We start from the raw sequence: 20,023 nt of genomic DNA on the forward strand, positions 1-20,023 counted from the left end.
GGATTCAATACTTGACCTTTGCCAACTGACAAGTAACCTCTAACATGGCGATCCACGAAACCGACCTGCCTGATGCCCTTGAGCTCGAGTTTGAGCGTTTCTCTCCTCAAGCCCGTCTGCTCTTCGCTCACCCTCAAACCGTGTCGCGGTTTCGGAGATCATTGGCCAATACCCAACTTACCCCAGTATCGTCACACTTGATGTCGCTGGCAGGCCCTTTAAAGTCTCCGCTGACGTCCTCAACGCTGAGTCCGGTTTCTTTCAGCGCCAGCTGTCTACTTCTTTCAACTGGACACCCCAGCGCGACGGCACCTACTTTCTCGACGCGGACCCCGAACTTTTCAATCATCTCCTTCAATTCATGCGCCGACCCTCTGTCTTTCCACTCTTCTGGTCAAAGGACCAAGGCTTTGACTACGACTTGTATCAACGCCTGCAAGCAGAGGCAAAGTACTTCCAAATTGATCGTCTACATAGCTGGATTGAGAAGAAGGCTTACCTGAACGCTATTACCATCCATACATATCAACCGCGAACGATGGAGCTAAAGGATGTCAAGCACGACACGATGAGCGGTTGCATGAGTGAGAATTGGCATTACGTGCCGAAGGTCCACAAGACGTACGTCTGCCCTCGCAGGATTGCGGTGCATTATGGGAACCAAGACAGATGTGGAAAGGCCTGCCGATTGTATCAGGGCGATTGTGACACCGAGTACGATGAAGAGGATTATCTTGAGGTGGTTAGTGTGCGAAAGGAAATCGTCTTTGACGAGACAGTCTGCCAGATGGGTTGAGTGTGGATGCGCAAACATGTATGTGCATGTTATGATTCGGAGGGTGGAAATCACATGGTCCAGAGGATGGGTGGCATGATGACGCATCAGCCCATGAGCGGTTACTAGCAAAGTAACGGGAGAATTGAAGTATGGAAGCATGGACTGCTCGCTCGAGCGCCACAAGTCAGGGCCTATAGAAGTCTGTCAACTATATAACCTTGTTCCCCAGGCTAAGGTTCGAATAGAAGTATCCTTTCTACCCTTGCTGCGAATGTCGCATTGTCGATCTTTAGTTCAATGGATCGCTGCAGTCTCGACGGAAACTCATAGTCCCACACTGCTGTTCCATTCGCAAGAAACGAGATTTTGCCTCGGTCCCTCTCAAATCTATACGCCTGGTCAAGGCCACGGACGGCGTAGTAAATCGCAGTAGCTACAGCTATCAGTAATGACTGACGCATCGTCAAATCACAAGACTTACAATCCCAGGTTTGATGTACGTTGCCAACCCCAATACTCGTAGCGGCCGCATAAGCAATTGGGTTTGTAGTGGTGTCCAATTCCGTCGTCAGTCTTGACCCAAAATACACGGTATCTCCGATTGCGTCCGGCACGTACGTAACAAGGCCAGGCCAGTGCGTCAGCACATACTGCGCATATTTGGGGTCGTTGCCTCCAAAGTTGAACGAAGTACCGTTCGGATTGCCCTGCACGACAAACTCGGCAACCTTGCTCTTTGCAAGCTGTGAGCCTGAGAGCGGTGAAATTTTGTCGGGTGGTGAGAGGAGGAAGTGGTATAGATTATCGTGATACCCTATGTTCGCAATCGTGACGCTTTGGTCCGGGCTCGAAGCAAGTAGCTTTCGGTAGAGGATGACTGGATCCGTGGTATTGCTGCCATCGCCTATGTCTTGCGGGAACTTGGAGTTCAGGCCGGTGACATACTCGTTGACTTGAGGATATGTAGGGTTTCTCGTCTACAATGATAGAGTTGAGACGTCATTCCATTGTATAAGGGGGTAAGTTCGTTGCTCACAGTGTTGTCGACCGGCTTTTGTATTGCGACAGGAACGTTGCCATGCCCGTAATAAGTACTGATGGCGTCTATTGCAGGCGGTACGTATCGGCTGAACACACCTTTCAATGGCTATTATGATTTATTGCTGCCAGCCATATTCACATCGACTTACTTGACGCAATGCCTACAATCTTGGCTTCACCACGCACTTGAAGGATGTTTGCGAGACCAATGGCAATTGGATCATCGATCTTACAGATTGCGGTTAGCGACTGCACTGGGACCAACGGGGCGTTCGCTTACGAGATCGAGCAAGTCGGTGTCAATAATGATGGTCTTGGGCCTGTGTTCATCTTCGCAATAGGTTGGTGGCATCGCCAGGGCGCATACTGCAAACAAGGCAAACAGATGTACTTTCATCGTGAGATCGTTTATCACTGGTGAACGTTTTTCGCACTCATCAGGGTCTCGGTGTTACTTATGCATAAAACGAATCGGCAGCTGCCGCGCAATGTGCTTGGCAACAGGTATGTCCGTTTCGTAGTTATCGGAACTGCCATGACACTTGCAGAACATGCACAGGGAGTGGGGCCCCCCGTGTAAGTAGTGGGGGCAGGTCGGGCTAAGACAAGACCCCACTCTTGATCGGTGGAGATACCTACTTATAATGCTTGTGAGGCTTGAGTCGTGGTGATCGTGACGAGACGGACAAAGTATGGCTCTTAAGTGACTGACCATTATGTAACGCTTCGCTACCAGTACTTTGCCCCTCTTACAGCAGCCTTTACACATTGTCCGTATGGAAACAAAGCTACATACTGGAGCATCTTGTCTTGCGACACCGTCGCAAACCTGCGTTGACATAAGTTGAACACTTTTCAGCTATATGTTGAGGAGGAAAGGTTCAGAGTACATCTTTTTGATTTGCGGAAAGGGAAACGACAGATAGCGCAATAATTTGTGCCCATCACCATTAGATGAAGTCAACGAACCTCAACCTCTGCCGCGACGAGAGAAACCTTGGTATCATTGTGTAAAATCTGCATATAAGATAATTCCTGCCTCTAGCTGTCTGTTGTAGAAGAGACGTCTCGTACAGCTATCTCTGGTTTTCGCTGTAGCGATTGCACCACTAAGTGGAGCCATTGTGCCGGTGACGTCATAATCGTGAGGTGACGTTCGTTGCTGCCTACACTTCAAGACTGAACGTAACATCAGTGAAATGCGTTTTATACTTATGCCATGAGGCCGCATGAATATGTATCCTCTACACCATTGATACACTGGGTTGACACACTTACTTTCGACTTTCCATTTGTATTGCCCTCAGTCCGAACGATCAATCATGACAGAAAGCGTTGGCAAGATCAATCGCTCGAGATTTTATTTTGAATGGAAAGGTCATCAAATCCAGGATCTCACATCTTTCCATGCAATTGCCACGGCAAAGAGGCCGAACGAACCCATCGTATACCTTGCGGGCGACTCGTCCCTTGACAACAAATACTGGGTCCATCCCGATGAGAACCTCCAGGTTGACGTACCTGAGATATATAAGCATGTGCTGGACAGACCGACACCCAAACATGACGTTGCGTTCTGGATGAACTATATTCTTGGTGATCGGGCAACATGCCTCAACACTGCGGTGGAAGAATCCATGCTCCGTCAACGAGACCACGAGCTCCTTGCACACGATGAATTCATACGCGACCATATTCGCCCACAGGATGTGCTGATAGTCAGCGTGGGAGCTAATGACATTGCCCTCAAGCCACTTCTTTGTACGGTTCGGCACATGCTGCAACTAGCTTGGGCAACTTCGTGGTCGTCGCTCGACAAAGGAAATACATCGTCTATCAGATATTTCGGATACATATTTGGCAACAAGACCCAGGAATATATCAGTCAGATGGTAGCAAAGACAAAACCACGAGCTGTGATCGTCTGTATGATCTACTATCCTCTAAAAGCTGGGCTTGGGCAGCAGAGTTGGGCGGATACCCAACTCAAAGTTTTGGGCTACAATAGCTGGCCTGGCCGGCTCCAGACAGCGATCAGTACACTGTTCAGAATGGCAACACAAACAATCAAAATTGAAGGCACTGAGGTCGTACCATGCGCCTTGTACGAGGTATTGGATGGAAAACTCGCAAAGCACTACACTGCAAGGGTTGAGCCCAGCGAAGAGGGCGGGAAGAAGATGGCAACGAAATTCGTCGGTTTGCTGGATGATATATGGGCTAAAACAATACCTGATGGTCTATGATTTGAGGATACTATCTGATTGTGCCTCACTCGAGTGTCCTGCATAGTCCCTCCCCATTGCACAGCAACGTGTTAGGCCTAGCCTAAAGATTTCGTGCCATGCCTCTTCATCAACGTATCACGAGGCTGGATCTGCTGGTCTCGGATTATAGCGCCATACAGATCCTCGTATTCCATTCTCCATTTCATCGTCTCGCTATAGGCTGCCTGGAGGTCAAGTTCTCGAGCCTCGCACTTCTGCTTCCAGAATTGTACTTCTGATTGCGCCTGCCGTAACTCTCGCTCTACGTCTTCAAGTCTGGACTCGCCAGTACTGTTGGTGAAGGGCGCCAGCGTTGAAGTCTCGAGCGGCGGAAAGTCTTCATTCGTGGACATTGTCGGATTGAACACATGCGGCGCAGTGACGCGGGTGGAGTTGTCCATAATTTCACAAGCCCCGCGAACTGCGTGTACAGTTGGCTTGCTGTCAATTTCGGAAGGTGGGTTATCAGGTGTAGCCTCGGAGACTTTGATGCCGAAACGACTTAGACGCTGTTCGAAATCGTCTTGGACTGTTGACCAAACAGAAATTGTTTCCTTGTAGGGCCCGAGGTTCTGCGGAGCAGGACGAGGTCGGGTTGTAGATCGAGTCATGTTGATTAGGCGCCAACCCGCAGGCTTCTTCGAGGCATTTGCCATGCGAGCTATCGGTGACAGACCCGAAAGGCTAGCATCGTCCATTGTGGCAGGCGTTGAGGTGAGGTCTGTACGAAGTTCGTGCTTCGGACTTAATAAAACTTAAGGTCATGGAACGCGCTTCCTGCATTGTGCCTCCAAGAGCAGGAGCGAAGAATGATTACATGTCGTTGTCGCGCAGTCACCGGCCAGCTGGTAAGAGCGCACGGCGATCTGCAAGAAGCTTCATCTTAGGTGCAATGAGGTACGACTTTACTTGCATCCACATAGTATTGTTCTTTGACATACCTCCGACTCTAGTTTGTGATCCCACACCGGACTAAGCAAACGGGGCTGGTCCATTGAGATGAAACTAAGGACTTGGCGGGCGCACTCTTTATTGAACAACGAGCGCGAACAATGAGAGGAGCCTATTGTGGCTCTGAGTGCAAAAAAGAAATCCGAGGACGTTTGACGCATCTGGCTTCTTTCACATGCAGCGACCAAAAGGTTAGCGACAGCCACCGCTGGCTTCCCACCATTCATGCTCAGGTGCCAAGGTACCCTAACTCTGAGAAAACTCAACTATTCTTCACCTCACTTGCTATTGTACATAAGGGTCCTGTTGCCAAATATCCACGGGGTCTCTTGACAGGTCCAATCGCAAGTTCTACCAACACATTACCCTTCCAACTTACTCTGGCCACAGTCGTTTCTTGCTTCATTACATTAGGTACTCGCCTTTCGATAGCCGCCATCATGCAACTGTGGATCTCTGAAAGCACTGTTTGGAGGTTCACACGACCACTCATTTTTCTCATCCTTCATATCTTATTCGGGCGGTTCATCGCCCAGCGTTTGGAGTGGCTGCGAAGATGCCAAGAGCACCAGGAGCAAAAAAATCCTCTTAGCGCGTCTAAAGGCCGACTTCAGAACTTCCTAGCATCTGCACAGCTTCCAATCACTTTATTGTCAACGCCGGTGGCTAGTAGCAGCGGTCGGCGTCTATTTCCATCCCTTGCCGCCGTCTCGCGGGCGACGGATGATTCAGTATCTTGCAGTTCTCTGACGATTCGGTGTCAGTCGCTGTCAAATCGAGGAGATGGAAACAACCCAACGACAACTCATGCCAGCGCCGTCATGCTTTCAGCCCAGGATCAAAGCATAGGTGACCCTGTCACGCTCGCACCCAAGCACAACACTGCCGTATTAGCCCGAAAAACAGACGATATCAGAGAGAGCTCGAGAGATGTCGAGTGCGCTGGCTTGTTCGTCCAGACCAAGAGCTATAAGGGAGATTCTGAAGAAGTTTGCTGGTCAAAGCCCGATCCGGTGGTGATCAGCGAAGATTTGACAGGTAATTTGGGAGCAACATACAACAACGCAGCACAATGCACGATGCCATCTCAGCAAACATACGTACATGTGTTCAAGGAGGCTTACGTTTCTATGCCGCAAGAACCGGGTGATACTGTAACTTCCTGCCATTCATCGACACACATGCCTATCATTGCGTCTACACGAATCAACCCAGTCGTCCTGGCCGAACATCAAGATCTTCCGAACGAGCAAGAACCCAGCATCAGATCACTTGGCTACAGACTTCGGTCGCCGACGACTAGCGTCGCTACAGGAGAGGCCAATACCCAGGGGGACAGAGAGTGCAGACATTGTGGAGAATACCATTCGGATTTCGCAACGCATAAGAAGAAGTGTCTCAAGTGGTTACGTTCTTGCTTGTCATGCGGTAAGAAGATTGCTCGAGATGAGTATGATGACCACTATCTTGACTGCAAATCCGCCCGAGAATGCAAACACTGTGGCCAATCCGTTCTGAACATCGTGGTGCATCTAAAAGCGTGCCCAAAGGCACCAACAGTGACATGCAACCACTGTCAGAAGACAATGCCGAAAGGTTCACTTCGTGACCACCTGAAGGATGGTTGCACAGTACTGAAAGAAGAATGCGTGGTAACACAGATGGCAAGCCAACCGGCCGGTCGATGATGAGGCCAGAAGACGCCCATGTGCCGAAAAAAGAGCAGAACGATGCTGTTGGGCTTATAATGAAGTTGTCAGCTTAACGTCAAGATCTCGCGAAGATCGACAAACAGCATTTTTCCATGATCGATCGTGTATCTATGTAGGCATTAGGTTGCTTCTTTGACTAGCGTCTTGTGTAGTCTCCATCAAATTGAAGGTACTGTATCTTACTATACACACGTCATCCAAGCACTAGCTAGCTCTCCATAGAAACAAGGTGGTGCTTTGTCACATTGTGCTGTAGCTTCGGTAGTGATGTTGTGTTACATATCGATACTCATGCACACCGTCTGGCGGATAACATCACGCTTGCCGATTGATTCGTCCTTACATGCAATATGGTACAACACTGGATTATTTGGTGAAATAGATGTGAGGGTGAGGACGGGGACGAGGTACGTAGGAGCCGATAAGACAAGCTTCGACGTTTTAGCGCCTTCCGTGCCTGCCGGTCTTTGCGCGATCAAGCAAGCGCCAATCCGCCATCGCGTCACCCATCAACACCTTCGCTTGCGTGCAATCCTTGCATCGCACGCGATCCCGCTTGTGTCGCTGGCACCTTCCTCTCTGATAATATGATGTTCCCGTAATCTTGCGGCGAACACGAAGAAACCAGTCAAAAGCCGGGCGCCGGGGTGCTTGGGTTTCTTGGCAACGACGACCCAATGTCTTGACAACTGCCTCTTCTGGCAGCTGCATATCGGGTGCACATTAGGCGGGCATGTACGACCAGAACTACATAAACTGCGGCAGCGCGGCGGGAACTTGCGTGCTTGAACGCCCCTCTTGTCTCGCAAGTCGTGTTGTTTCTTACGATGCGTTCATTCACGATCATTGCTGCGGCTCTGCCGTTTGTCCAGGCCATTGACCCTCCGAGACAGCCTCATCAACCACTCGGTAGCAGCAACTCTACCTTGCGTCTTAATTACAACATCACTACCGATGCGCCTGGTCGGTTGTCTGCCTCTACCAGGGCTTTCAGCTGGGTCAGCACTGGTGCGGATGGAGACTACATTTACACTGGCGCTGATGGGTCGTTCCTGTTCGAGAATGTCGCGACTGGCGATTCTTCGACATTTTTGTCAGCTGATAAGGTCCCGGCTGATTACTGGGACTTCTTCATTTCTGGAGACGCCAGTCACGTTCTGTGGGCCGTAAACTATACGAAAGAGTACAGGTAAGACAAGACTGGTACCAATGTCAACATGCTTGTTGACGTCTTTCAGGCACTCTTATTATGCGGACTACCTCATTCAAAACGTTGAAACCGGAGAGACCGTTTCCCTCGATCCTGAGTCTAACGGCACGATTCAATACGCTGAATGGAGCCCCGTTTCATCTTCTCAGGTTGCGTTTGTCAAAGGCAACAACCTTTATATCTGGAATGACGGCAATATCACCCAGATCACCGATAATGGAGGTCCAGACTGGTTCAATGCCGTCCCTGACTGGGTTTACGAAGAGGAGATCTTCGGTGACCGCTATGCTCTGTGGTATAGCCCTGACGGCGAGAAGATCGCTTTCTTGAGCTTCAACGAGACTGGTGTTGGTTCATTCCGAATCCCCTACTACATGGACGATGCTGAAGTAGCTCCTGTCTATGCTCGCGAACTGGAGCTGCGTTACCCCAAGGTCGGCACGAAGAACCCGACAGTTGGCTTCAATCTGCTCGATGTGGCGTCTGGCGAGGTCGAGACAGTTGCCATTGATGCTTTCCCTGAAGACGACCTCGTTATTGGTGAAGTAAACTGGCTCACGGATGCTCACAGCAAGGTTGTCTACCGTGCATTCAACCGTGTGCAGGATCTTGAGAAGTACGTTGTTATCGACGTCGAGGCAGGTACTTCCTCGATCATTCGCGAGCGCGATGGCACCGACGGCTGGCTCGAGAACCTGATTGCGACTCGATACCTTGGCGCTGTTCAAACCGCAAATGCCACATACGGCAATGGTACCGAGTACTATCTTGATCTCTCTGACGAGAGTGGCTGGAATCACATTTACTTGTTTCCAGTCACGGGTGGCGACCCGGTCGCTCTAACCTCTGGCGAATTCGAAGTACTCGCTGTCTTGAAGGTTGATGCCAAGCGCGGTCTCGTGTACTTCACCTCCACCGAGCACCATAGCACCGAGTCGCATGTGTACTCGGTAAATTTCCAGACGGGTGAAAAGAAGGCGCTTGTGGACGACAGCATTTCCGCTTTCTGGACCGCGTCGTTCTCATCCGGAGGATCCTACTACGTTCTACGCTACGCCGGACCCGATGTTCCGTACCAAGAGCTCTACTCTGTCAACTCGACTGAGCCAGTACGTACCATCGTTGACAACAAGGCTCTTTACGGAAATCTTACAACTTATAACTTGCCCAACATCACCTACCTGGATCTCGAGCACCCGGATGGCTTCACGCTCGATGCTATGCTACGCCTACCTCCCAATTTCGACTCTAGCAAGAAGTACCCGCTCGTCCTTATCCCCTATGGTGGACCCAATGCCAAGGAGGTGCACAAGCAATTCAGTCCTTTGAACTGGAAAGCCTACATCGCATCCGACTCTGAGCTCGAGTATATCACTCTGACCGTCGACAACCGTGGTACCGGACGAAAGGGCCGCGAGTTCCGTTCCACCGTCACCAAGAATCTGGGAGATCTTGAAGCTCAGGATCAGATCTGGGCTGCTAAGGAGCTTGCGAAGAATTCTTGGGTCGACAGCGAGCACATCGGAATCTTCGGTTGGTCGTACGGCGGCTACCTTTCCTCAAAGGTCGTTGAAGTCGGTGACGATATCATCTCATTCGCCCTCATTACCGCACCTGTCAGCGACTGGCGCTTCTACGACTCCATCTACACAGAACGCTACATGAAACTGCCCGAGGACAACGTCGAGGGCTACAACAAATCTCGCGTGCACGACGCCACTGGATTCAAGACCATCGCTGGTGGTGTTGTGATCCAACACGGCACTGGTGACGACAATGTGCATTTCCAGAACTCGGCGGCACTTGTCGATCTATTGATGGGTGCTCGTGTTACACCAGAGAAGATGCAAAACACCTTCTTCACTGACAGCGACCATAGCATTGTGTACAATAATGGCGGTAAATTCTTGTACAGACAATTGACGAAGAAGCTCTATGATGAGAAGCACAGGGAAGGTGATTCGAAGGGAAGCCATCAGTGGAGCAGGAGAGATCTGCAGAAGAACTGGGTCGCATAACTGCATTCCTTCCTTCATTGAATATCAATAAATCCAACTGATCTGGCACTTCCTGCTCAATCTGCCTTTAGACATCACATGTTGCCATCTTGGTTCTGTTCTGTCGTGTGTGATATTCGAATTGAGCGAGCGCCGGCGTACCAATCAATCAAGGGATACGGATCGGAACGGTTCAGTGACATTCTCTTCACGCTGAGCAATTGCTACGATATTCCGTTCTTAAAGAATCGCCATCTTTATGGTCGTTTGGCGCTAGATCTGGAATTGATATTTGTGCCAGTTGGCTATGAGGCTCGGCAACAGTTTAGAGGAAGGAGTCTCTTGCGAGCGTACCAGCTGACTTCTGACTATTGCTAGGGGATGGATGTGTGCTCGACTCACAGATGTTAAAATACACTGTATGGCGACCTTTGTGACGCGAGGGTTGTCGTAAACGTGATTTAGATAGTCTTAACATCAACATTCCCGAATTGGTCCTCCACCAAATGCCGAAGTGGCAAGAACCTGATCCCTGTGAAATGCTCATCGAACTTCAGATCCAACGTCGTAAAATCCGTCTCGCCTTTTCTCCCTCTCATGACTCTGACTGCCTGTGTACCCCTCACATGTGACATAATATCGCCTATTCTGACACCGTTTTCTTTTTCGACATCGAATAATTCTTTCGGCAAATAACCACCTTGCACGCTGACCAGTGTCCTCTTAACAGGTGGCTGCGTAAGAAACATGCCGTTCCAGCTAGCCTGAGTTGCGTCGGCCAAGCTGACGAGTTGCGACGGCGTAAAGCAGAAGCCCAATCGACCAGCCGACACGCGGTCTGTAAAACGCCATATTGTTGCTGGCCGTCCCCATGTGATGTTGTCGGCGGCGAGCGTTATGGGCTCACAGTCATGTGTGTATATCCATGGATTGAAAAGTGCGCGAAACTCTGGGCGTTCAGGAATGCGCTGCGACGGCTTTTGCCATGCAATAGGATCTCTGGAGGCGATATCGCGCTCTTCCACGGCCTTGAAAGCATCGAATGGTATGTGGTCTGGTTGTAGAAAGAGTGTTCGTTGGGCTTCGCGCGAACGCGAGATGACTGACGCCCACGTACGACAGACGCGCTGGCACTGTAAGAGCGAGTAGAGATCAAGATGGATAACAAGCTCGAAGAGGACGTCTGGCAGCAGCAATGGGTGGGAATTTGCGGCGGCGGAGGAGCAGTCGGCATTTGATTGGAGAGACATAGCTGTTGGTAGTACTGTTGATTCTACTGCAATGCGAACGTACAACATACCCACCCATGCATTTGCCTATAAACTGCGCGAAGATGCCAAGCTTGTGGTTGCCTTGCGGCTCCGCCCAATAAGGCTGCAGTGAGTCTGCCTTGTCTGCACTTTCCATACTGGCCGTCTCGCAATGTCCCAGGTCGAAAACTATTATGGTGCATTGCAACGATGGTGTTTGCTGCCTCGTTGCTGTTGACACGCAGAGTCGTGACAGCGTGTCGGGGCGTGTGCCTCGGCTTCTGTGCATGGCTGCGTCATCGTGATTTGGATTCTGACCTCCTCCACGACAACGGCAATATGCCACCAATGTGCTCTCTCAAAGCCTTCTATCGTCTACTATCAGACTACAACCCACCACGGCAAAGTCCAGTATGCCTGCCCAACCACTGACAAAAGCCCAACGCATGGCCTACCGCGTCGCTCGCGGCGAAATGGGCGTCCTCACATTCGAGCCTTACAAATCTGAAATTTTACCCGTCTGGCGATTCAAAACACCCGAAATCGCACGAAAGTCTTCATCAGAAATCTACGATAAGTTCCTTGCCTACTGCGAAGCTGACGACTTCATCGGCATGGACATGTCACGGAAGTTCCTGCAGATGGGCATGACGCGCGCGAAGCGTTATGCGAATCACAAGGGAGGCAGGAAGTATAACAAGGGGACGGGTGAGGAGCTGGACAAAGACAAGGATTTCGAGGGTCGAGATGAGAAACTGGAAGCAAGCCTCGTGTTCAAAGAAGTTTGGGAGAGAGTAAAGAGATATGATGGCTACCAGGCGAAGAAGGAGAGGTTCTTGAAGGAACAGAAGGAGTGGGACAGATTGAAAAAGAAAGCTGCACAGACAGGGGGCAAAGAGGAGGGAGATGTGGATGTGGATATGAAGCCGAAGTCAAAGCCTAAGATGGAGAGGAAGACGAAGATCAAGACCGAGATGAAAAAAAATCAAGACGACTGAGAACTTGCAGCGCTCACCGGGCTTATACTAATACTGTTATAATACGGTCTACGGTTTGAAAGCTTTCTCAATTGACTGTACGGCTGCTAGGATGATACCAGTCCCGAAGAGCGGCCCACATGGACACTTACTCAAAGCACACGTACTTGACAGGGCCCGCACATCAGGTTCTACTCTAGAAGAAGATATAGACTATGAAGAGGATACAGAGGAATATGTAGCGCTGCATCACGACTTATCTGGGCTACTTTTTTGGAACTGTTTCCGACTCCTCGCATATGGACGACAATGACCTCGTCGCGCCGACTTTACTTCAACGCCTGGAGAGGGCGTCGGCCTGACCATAAGAACGGAGGCATGTAATTAGGTTTGTCTAGGTGGCATTGCATCTCACACGGAGTGTGTTTAGGGAACACATTGCTAAATTCCTCCGCCCTTGCAGCCCGAGATGTATCGACATATCACTACTTGAGCCGAAGTGACATGGAAATGCTTATTCAAGCAGGCTGATCGCATGTGAATAAACGCATCACTATCAACACACATCACAGAGTTGAAAACCGAGTTTCGCAAGACAAAGATGTAGTAGTGCAATAGATATGTGTTGCGAGATGGTGTCACACACACGCAGCACCAGAGTCTTTTGCGACATGATTTGTTGTTTAAACAGGTCATTGGCAGTCTTACATGCGAACACAGTCATGGCGCTAGCTAAACATGATCTCATTTAATAATTATACAAGAATCGAAACTCCGTCATTCTCTTCCCCAGAATCGCTCAAGCTTAAACGCACTGAGAGTACCAGTCGTTCTGGACCTTGCACGTACCGGAAGCGCACGCGGTAGCACCAGTATAGCCGTTTCCTCCGCACTGTCCATACAGCGCAACGCTACCGCTGGAAGATTCCTTGGTGGGAGTGGATGGTTCAGCAGTCTTAGTAAGTGTGAGCAGGGTAGAAGGAATAGGGGTGGCAGAGGTGACAGGAGCCTCCTCGCCTTCCTCCTCGACCTCTGTCTCTTCTGGGGCGGCCTCGGATGCGGTAGGGGTAGGAGTATTAGTCTCCTCAGGAGCTGCGGTCTCGCTAGGGGTAGCGGTAGCTGAAGGGACGCCCTCAGAGGCAGTCGCAGATGGGACCTCGGTCTCGGGGAGCTCGTCACCAGCACCACACGCAGGCAGAGTCTCAAGAAGACCTTGAGCACCCTTGCAGCTTGTCTTGCCGTCGACCTTCTCGCTTTTACCGTTGCCCTTGTTCACACCCTTGTATTCCTGGCAGACGTTCTTGGTCACACCACAAGATCCGCTGATTGTAGCCTCGTCGCCAAAGTTGGAGTTGATTCCAATAAGATCGGAGGTCACGCCGTAGGCACGGACGTTCTCAACGATGACCTTGCGGGGGGACTTGGCCTCGTTGTTGGTGCAGTCACCGCAGCTGCGGTACAGCTTTCCGGCGTTAACGACAGTGAAGTCTTTGATAGTGACAGTTCCAGCACCGTTGTGCTGGACAACCTTGTCCTTGGCCTCTTGGGCTCCTCCACCGATGATGGTTGCATCGCCAGTTCCGAGGACAGAGATGGCATCCTCGCAAACGTCGCGGAACCAGACGTTTGTCAACGTGCACGATCCTGAATATCAGTCAGAACCGAATGTTCTAACTTGGTTGGAGTTTGTCAGCTTACCTTCACAGTGAACGCCCTCGAGAGCATCTTTGCCAATAATGACGTTGGAAAGGCTGGCACCATCCGCAAGGATGAAGACGGCGTTCTCACTGCCAGTGTCCAAATCAGAGTCGCACGGGTGGCCACGATCGAATTCTCTGTTGCCGTAGTCCACACTTCCTGTGATGACACTGGGCTCAGGGAGCGACGTGATATCACCCACAGGAGTCGGGATGTTGAGTGTTTGCGCGGAGGTGATGCTAGCAACAAGTGCCACAAGTTGAACTTGAGAGAACTTCATGTTTAACTTGAGAAAATTTAGGTTCGGTTGGAACGTGTATGGTACTTCAACGATCTCCTTAGTAAAAGAGTGACAATTAGATCTCCTGGATCGTAGTGAAAGGAATGGTCGAAGTGAAGCGAGAGGGATTGAATTTGAGCAAGTCAGGGAGGAACTTGACTGTGACCTTTATATACACATATATCTATATAATCACCACGCCGCCCTCTGTAGACTGTGCCGCCCGGATGCATGCTAGAGAGGGACGCAAAATTGCGCAAGGGTCAGGCGAGGTCATCCGAGTGCCTTCATAAATGCAGAAGGAACGCCCATCCTTGAAACAAAATCAGGGATCGGCTCCACTCTTCCAGAAGTTGACGTGCCAAGATCTCCAGCTAGCAGTTCCCGCCATTGAGCAGACTGTTCGCAACAACTTTTTCCAATCCCGAGGCTGTGTGCAGAGTGGACCTGGCGGAAGTGTGCTTGGCAATGCTACTTGGCGTTTCAGATAGCTGGGTTGCGAGATCCACCAATACCAGATGAACATCACCAATCTTGCAAAACACCTGCAGATCGAGGTTGCGTACCAAACGGCATCGATGAAATTGTCGGTTCGATTCCTGGCACAGGTTGCTTCGATGTAGACGAACACTACATAAGCATTCTGTAACTTCAAGACCGACCGCGTTGTGCTGCGGGATACATAGCAGAAGTATGCAATCCTTCTCGGTGTAATCTTGATCAAGAGATTGATGCCGACAAGACTCATCGCCGCGGACAACACGAGCGCTTACAGCTGTGCCCACGAAAGGGGCTATCGAAACAGGCGCTGGGCATGATTAAATGTGACGATAAGTGTGCTCATGCTTGTGGGCAGGCAGACCTGGTTGAGTGGCACTCAAAACAGCACGTTGTGGCCTTAATCTCGATGTTCTCGTACTGCATCCACGTCTGACTAGCCACTTGGCAATATGCAGTGCTTATCAGGCAAGAAGGCGCTTTCTTGTTAACAAAGGCGGAGTTCTTAGGTCGTAGTTCTGTAGTTTATTGGCTGCGATAAAGGCGGGTCGAATCCTATAACAGTGCGAAGTGGTTGGTCGGACGTGCCTGGGTGCAATGTAAGTGGGCTTGCCAATGTCGACTCGCACGTTGGAACGGAAAAGGCCATCGAGACAGATCAGGGTCCGTTGGTCCAGTGTCTGGGTGCGAAACATAACGAATCTTAGGACGCTCTCATGTGTATACTTCGATATGATGATAAATGCTCGTTAAGTCAAGTCATGTTTTGCCTCAGGAAGCATTTCCCAGGTATCATGACGCCATCGGAAGTCTTTGACGTAATTACTGGCGTTATTCGTTAGGCCCGAAATGAATGAACGCAAGCGAGGAGGCGTGTAGTTATAATAGCAGAGGCAACGCAACGATCGTGGTCTGGTGAGCTCGGGTGGAGATGTGGCTTCCAGAGGGGGCTGAGGAGTGGCGCTTATATATGTGGGGGAGACGCTAGCATGGGCTGAAACAACACAGCTGCCGACGTGCCGGGCGCCGGCTTTTTGGTTGCTGGAAATTTGGGTGACTACATAGTTCTTGTTGGTTAGCTGTAACGTAAGCTCATGTTTGGGGTACATGTGTAAGCTAATTGATGAATCAAGAGCTACAGACTATTTTGCAGAATAGACCATCTGATTAGTACCTATTGCTGCCCACTATGTATCGTTCCATCCCTATGTCCTCCAAACCCAAAAACTAAATTCAAGCTCATGCCCTTTCCACTGATTCTGTCTTCGCTGCAAGCGCTTCTGAGTTCGAAAGGTAACCCCCCTCGGGAAGCTTGTCAAGAGCGTCATTCTCTTTGTCAAGAGTTTTGAAGGTCCACCAAAACGCAATCCATCCAAAAAAGGTGAGGATTGCGATGACAACATACAACCACACTAACAAAGGGTCTGTGGCCAAAGGGACGAAAGCCTGAGCAATCGCCGATGAAAACGCATGCGTGAACCAGAACACACCAGTGACGAGGGAGCGCATGTTCTTCGGCGCCTTGGTGTAAGCGTACTCGAGACCTGTGATGGAGGCGAAAATCTCTGAGAAGGCAATGAGCAGGTAAGCTGGCGCCTGCACCCATACAGTGAGGTCAGGTGGACCCAACTCGTCACATGAGCTTGCATACTTGCCGCAAGGCGATTTCTCGTAAATGAAATGTTGAATGAGCGCTGCGACGATCATGCTGAGCATCGCGCAGACGAAGCCGGCTTGAATTTTCTTTAGCGGGGTGAAGTTAATGCCCATTCGCGCGAGCTGTGGGTAGAAGAATTTGTCGAAGATGGGTATGAAACTAGGTACCATACTGTTAGCTGCGTCGTGATGTTTTAAGAGCTGCGATGGTGACTCACATGATGAGTGTGAAGGGGTTTAGATTGTGTATGACATCGTTCGGCACGCCATTCAGCTCCATCGTGGCTGCTTGAGAGACTAGGTTAGTCGTCATCTGCACAGTGTGATTAGCTGTCAAGTCTTCATGTATGCAGCTGTGACAAACCTGTCCATATGGTAGCCAAAATATGGGCAACCATAAAAACACTTGGCAGGCTTTAATACCTCGACGGACTTCGTCGACCCATGCATCATCGAATGTCATCCAGTCGGGTTTGTTCGTAAGACTGCTTGGTTTGGCGCTATCCCACAGATCAGGAGAAGCCAAGTTCGTCCAGGTACGAACAGGGTTTAGTGACCATCTTCCGTGCATCGCAAAGCCGTATAACTTTACAGCCTTTACGAGGACGTCACCTTGTGGAGGTTTCTTGACGTAGTGCTTGCTCAGGCTGACCATCAAGATAGGACAGAAAATAAAGAGAATTGTGGGCAGCAGGTAAGATAGCCAGAAGCCAACATACTTTTCCGCATAGACCATGGATATCTGACCAGTCAAAGCACCGATGTTAATGAGCAGATAATACCGCATATACACGCGCGAGATAGTGATACCAGGATCGACTATCACCCGTTCGCCGCTCGGTTCGGTACGAATGTAAGCCTTTGGGTGACTGTATTCGTATTGTTCAGCCACAAGTGGTGAGATGCAGCATTTGAAGAAGCCCACTCCACTCCCAAAAAGGATGAGGCCGAGGATGAATGATGCCAATGAACCATTGGGGCTTGCGATGACTTGTGGGATGGCAGCAATGATGATCAGCATGTGTCCAGCTGTAGCCAGCAAAATAGCCACGTAGATAGTCTTAAATTTTCCCCAGTATTCGTCGGCAAGCCAGCCACCTAATCGAATTAGCATAGCCCATGGTACGTGCGAGTTTATACTTACCAACCATAGGCATGACGTATGAGAAGAACGAATTGAACTGGACAAGTCCAGTGGAAGCCTGCTGACCCATTCCCAAAGCACCAGCCTGAGCATTAGTGCCTGCGGCACCCGCTGAGGGGAATGGACCTTCTGTAGGGAGGTCTTGCTGAATGAAGTTGACGACTTGTGCGATCAGCGTCTACGTTTATGTATTGGTACTTTCAATAGCACACATACAAACGGCTGTGGTTCCATAATAAGCAAACCTCTCGCACATCTCGACAACACCAATGACATAGATCATCCAATTGACTTTTCCATAGACGCGTCGCAGAGTAGCCCAGTCCTCATTTGTGGGATACTGTTCGCCATTGGGTCCGGTTAGCTCCTCAGCTGTCGAGAAGTGCGGGTCCTGTTTTCCGAGGACAGTCTGGTCATTCGAAGTGTCAACTAAAGCAGGGGTGTCAGCAGTGGTGGCGTCTGCAATGTCAAGAGGTTTGCCCGGCGACATGATGAGGTCTATCCGTGCGACCTGGCTCGCTGTAGAGAAGCTGGAGCATTAAATACTCGTCAGATCAGAGACCCTGTACTCTCCAGCTGCCTTATTTGGCCGCAAGACAACACGAATGTGTGAACAAGTCAAGTCTGGGCGCCAACGGTGGGAAGCGCCAGACCAAGAGATCAGCAGCTTCTGTTCACAGCACATTTGAGGCATACAAAGCGGATTGCCAAGTATGCCGTGGAGGGCCAAGCAGAGAGAGATAACAGGCCCAATCACTATGAGCTGGAGGTAGCTGTCGTACATGGCGTTCAATCATTCCCAGGTCATTGGGACAAGGCTGTTCGCACTATCAATCCCTCCTGAGTGGTGAAGCGTCAATAAACCATCATGTAAGAGTTTGTCACCTTCCTCATCAGGCATGCTGGAGGTCTTGACAAGATGACAAGACGGAGGCAGGGCACCGTTCAATGTCCCCACCACATTGGCGTAACGTGACAAGAAACAAGAAAGCGCTGTTACCAAGGTTTTTCAATGAATTTGGTAGTTTGCACCGCACAGCACTAACTTTTGCTTGGGTATGGACTGTTGCAACTGAAATACCTGCATACTGCAAGAACAAAGTTGGTAGCCGATCACGTGCCAAAGCCCCGCTTCATCTTATCACACCTGCAAATCCCTCTCGCATTCTGATTACTTCCTGAAACAGGGATTCTTGAGGACGAGAGTGCCTTCTCAGCTCACGGAGCAGCTTCGAGCCATGTTCACATGCTTCCGGAATGCACATGGCACTCGTTCGTGCGACCGTACGTTGGAACGAACAGTCACTCCCACACTGGCTACATATCGGAAAGAGCTACGCATAGGCCCAGCAGTTCCCATCAGCTTTTGCCCGGCATTGGGCAGCTGTGTGTCATCGATACCGCTTCCAAGTGTCACGTAAATAAGCTCCAACACGCCTGACTGCTGTTGTGAACGAGGACCACGAAACAGGAAGCCTGGGAGGGTTGCTAGCCGATCATAATGCAAGTGTTCGTATTGCACAAATTGTCGTAGCGCAGAAACTTTGACATTTAGTCGGCTTCACGACAAGCTCAAGCGGTGGCTGTACGAGAATTCACTGCTTTCCCGCCTCTAAGTTCATTTCTTGACCAGGTAGTACTTGTTCTCAAACCCACCTGTTAAGTTTTTTACAGTGACGTAAAACAGGGCAAGGTTCAAAGGGAATCCGGTGCGGTCGATCAAACGCTCCACATTATGTATGAGGTCTGCGAGAGGCGCACGGATGGGGTGCAGTTCTCAGAGAGGGAAGTGTACGATCGTGTGTATCTATCGTTCCCGTATGGCTTTTGGTGATTGCTTCTAGAGTATGTCGTCCGGACTCTATCATTAAAAGACGTCGGGCGGATTGTGGACTGTCAGGCGCATGGCTTGGCAAAAGTCCAATTGTCGTCGTTGTGCCGCGTGCCTAGACAGCTGTACTTAGCTGTATACTCACTCATGGGTCTCGAAACAAGCTGCTCCAAATTTTGTCTTTACCTTTGCGTGTCAACTTTGCGCAAGCAGTCTGGCTGCAAGTTGAACGATTCTCGATGCACGTTGCCAGAGTGGCCCTTAACGTTGACTGTTCGAGCACAGCGTAGGGATGTACACCACCAGAGGCCAATAGATAGCGGTGACTCCCAGAAGGGGTGTTGTCGTGTGTGGCAGCTCCCACGTGTCAGTTTTCGGGCACGTGCAAAGTTCGGCAGTAGCGAGCCGTACAATCTTGCCGTGTTTGAGCTATATCCCCACACTTCAAGCGGAGCTTTGCTAGTCACTGAGCCTGCAGCTCTGTGCGCCCTGTTAGATTATCGAATGGCGGTGGTAGGCAGGCCATGCCGACAAGGTCGGATTCTATGAACTCAATTCGTCCCCAGGCCCCCTCTTTTCGACTTCAACCGGAGATTGTTCCCGAAATGGACGTACAGAGCGTTTCCTCCAATGACCGCGCCCGAACATGATTCACGGGTAGACACCAAAAGCACAGTCGCCACAGCTGCTCAGGTTGGTGGGATGACCTTGATCGGGTGGCCGCCAAGGAGAA

At 50.4% G+C, this 20,023-nt stretch overlaps 9 protein-coding genes across 9 annotated transcripts; 4 read left to right on the top strand and 5 right to left on the bottom strand.

Annotated features, from left to right (window-relative positions):
• Window positions 1–172: 172 nt before the first annotated feature.
• C7974DRAFT_321867 (uncharacterized protein) lies at window positions 173–796 on the top strand (the record flags this gene model as incomplete). The annotated part of the gene is made up of 1 exon (XM_046138822.1): window positions 173–796. A coding segment is annotated over one exon (624 nt), but the record flags the coding sequence as incomplete, so codon positions are not given.
• An 83-nt stretch (window positions 797–879) lies between these two features.
• C7974DRAFT_404100 (uncharacterized protein) lies at window positions 880–2,323 on the bottom strand. The gene is made up of 5 exons (XM_046142914.1): window positions 2,100–2,323; window positions 1,969–2,047; window positions 1,815–1,915; window positions 1,260–1,755; window positions 880–1,211 (listed from the first exon to the last, which is right to left on the bottom strand). The coding sequence occupies exons 1-5, from the start codon at window positions 2,214–2,216 to the stop codon at window positions 1,009–1,011; spliced, it is 996 nt and encodes a 331-aa protein (XP_045992023.1). The 5' UTR covers window positions 2,217–2,323; the 3' UTR covers window positions 880–1,008.
• A 688-nt stretch (window positions 2,324–3,011) lies between these two features.
• C7974DRAFT_67117 (uncharacterized protein) lies at window positions 3,012–4,104 on the top strand. The gene has a single exon (XM_046147056.1). It carries the CDS (start codon window positions 3,142–3,144, stop codon window positions 4,063–4,065), a length of 924 nt encoding a protein of 307 aa, XP_045992024.1. The 5' UTR covers window positions 3,012–3,141; the 3' UTR covers window positions 4,066–4,104.
• C7974DRAFT_404105 (uncharacterized protein) lies at window positions 3,865–4,878 on the bottom strand (the record flags this gene model as incomplete). Its single annotated transcript, XM_046142915.1, has 1 exon — window positions 3,865–4,878. A coding segment is annotated over exon 1 (637 nt), but the record flags the coding sequence as incomplete, so codon positions are not given.
• A 2,383-nt stretch (window positions 4,879–7,261) lies between these two features.
• C7974DRAFT_67135 (dipeptidyl peptidase IV N-terminal region-domain-containing protein) lies at window positions 7,262–10,197 on the top strand. Its single transcript, XM_046147057.1, has 2 exons — window positions 7,262–7,938; window positions 7,988–10,197. The coding sequence occupies exons 1-2, from the start codon at window positions 7,577–7,579 to the stop codon at window positions 9,975–9,977; spliced, it is 2,352 nt and encodes a 783-aa protein (XP_045992026.1). The 5' UTR covers window positions 7,262–7,576; the 3' UTR covers window positions 9,978–10,197.
• Window positions 10,198–10,417: 220 nt separating this feature from the next.
• On the bottom strand, window positions 10,418–11,206 carry C7974DRAFT_380344 (uncharacterized protein; the record flags this gene model as incomplete). The annotated part of the gene is made up of 1 exon (XM_046140514.1): window positions 10,418–11,206. One exon carries the CDS (start codon window positions 11,204–11,206, stop codon window positions 10,418–10,420), a length of 789 nt encoding a protein of 262 aa, XP_045992027.1.
• Window positions 11,207–11,532: 326 nt separating this feature from the next.
• On the top strand, window positions 11,533–12,383 carry C7974DRAFT_466421 (uncharacterized protein; the record flags this gene model as incomplete). The annotated part of the gene is made up of 2 exons (XM_046146330.1): window positions 11,533–12,114; window positions 12,306–12,383. Exons 1-2 carry the CDS (start codon window positions 11,620–11,622, stop codon window positions 12,381–12,383), a joined length of 573 nt encoding a protein of 190 aa, XP_045992028.1. The 5' UTR covers window positions 11,533–11,619.
• A 986-nt stretch (window positions 12,384–13,369) lies between these two features.
• Window positions 13,370–14,266, bottom strand: C7974DRAFT_344716 (pectate lyase D; the record flags this gene model as incomplete). The annotated part of the gene is made up of 2 exons (XM_046139341.1): window positions 13,882–14,266; window positions 13,370–13,827 (listed from the first exon to the last, which is right to left on the bottom strand). Coding segments are annotated over exons 1-2 (738 nt in total), but the record flags the coding sequence as incomplete, so codon positions are not given.
• A 1,554-nt stretch (window positions 14,267–15,820) lies between these two features.
• C7974DRAFT_344720 (peptide transporter PTR2-A) lies at window positions 15,821–18,201 on the bottom strand. Its single transcript, XM_046139342.1, has 5 exons — window positions 17,676–18,201; window positions 17,460–17,621; window positions 16,680–17,413; window positions 16,534–16,628; window positions 15,821–16,475 (listed from the first exon to the last, which is right to left on the bottom strand). The coding sequence occupies exons 1-5, from the start codon at window positions 17,947–17,949 to the stop codon at window positions 15,899–15,901; spliced, it is 1,842 nt and encodes a 613-aa protein (XP_045992030.1). The 5' UTR covers window positions 17,950–18,201; the 3' UTR covers window positions 15,821–15,898.
• Window positions 18,202–20,023: the final 1,822 nt, after the last annotated feature.

Source organism: Boeremia exigua, assembly GCF_020726555.1.
Source record: "Boeremia exigua strain MPI-SDFR-AT-0100 chromosome Unknown C7974scaffold_13, whole genome shotgun sequence".
Taxonomy (NCBI): domain Eukaryota; kingdom Fungi; phylum Ascomycota; class Dothideomycetes; order Pleosporales; family Didymellaceae; genus Boeremia; species Boeremia exigua.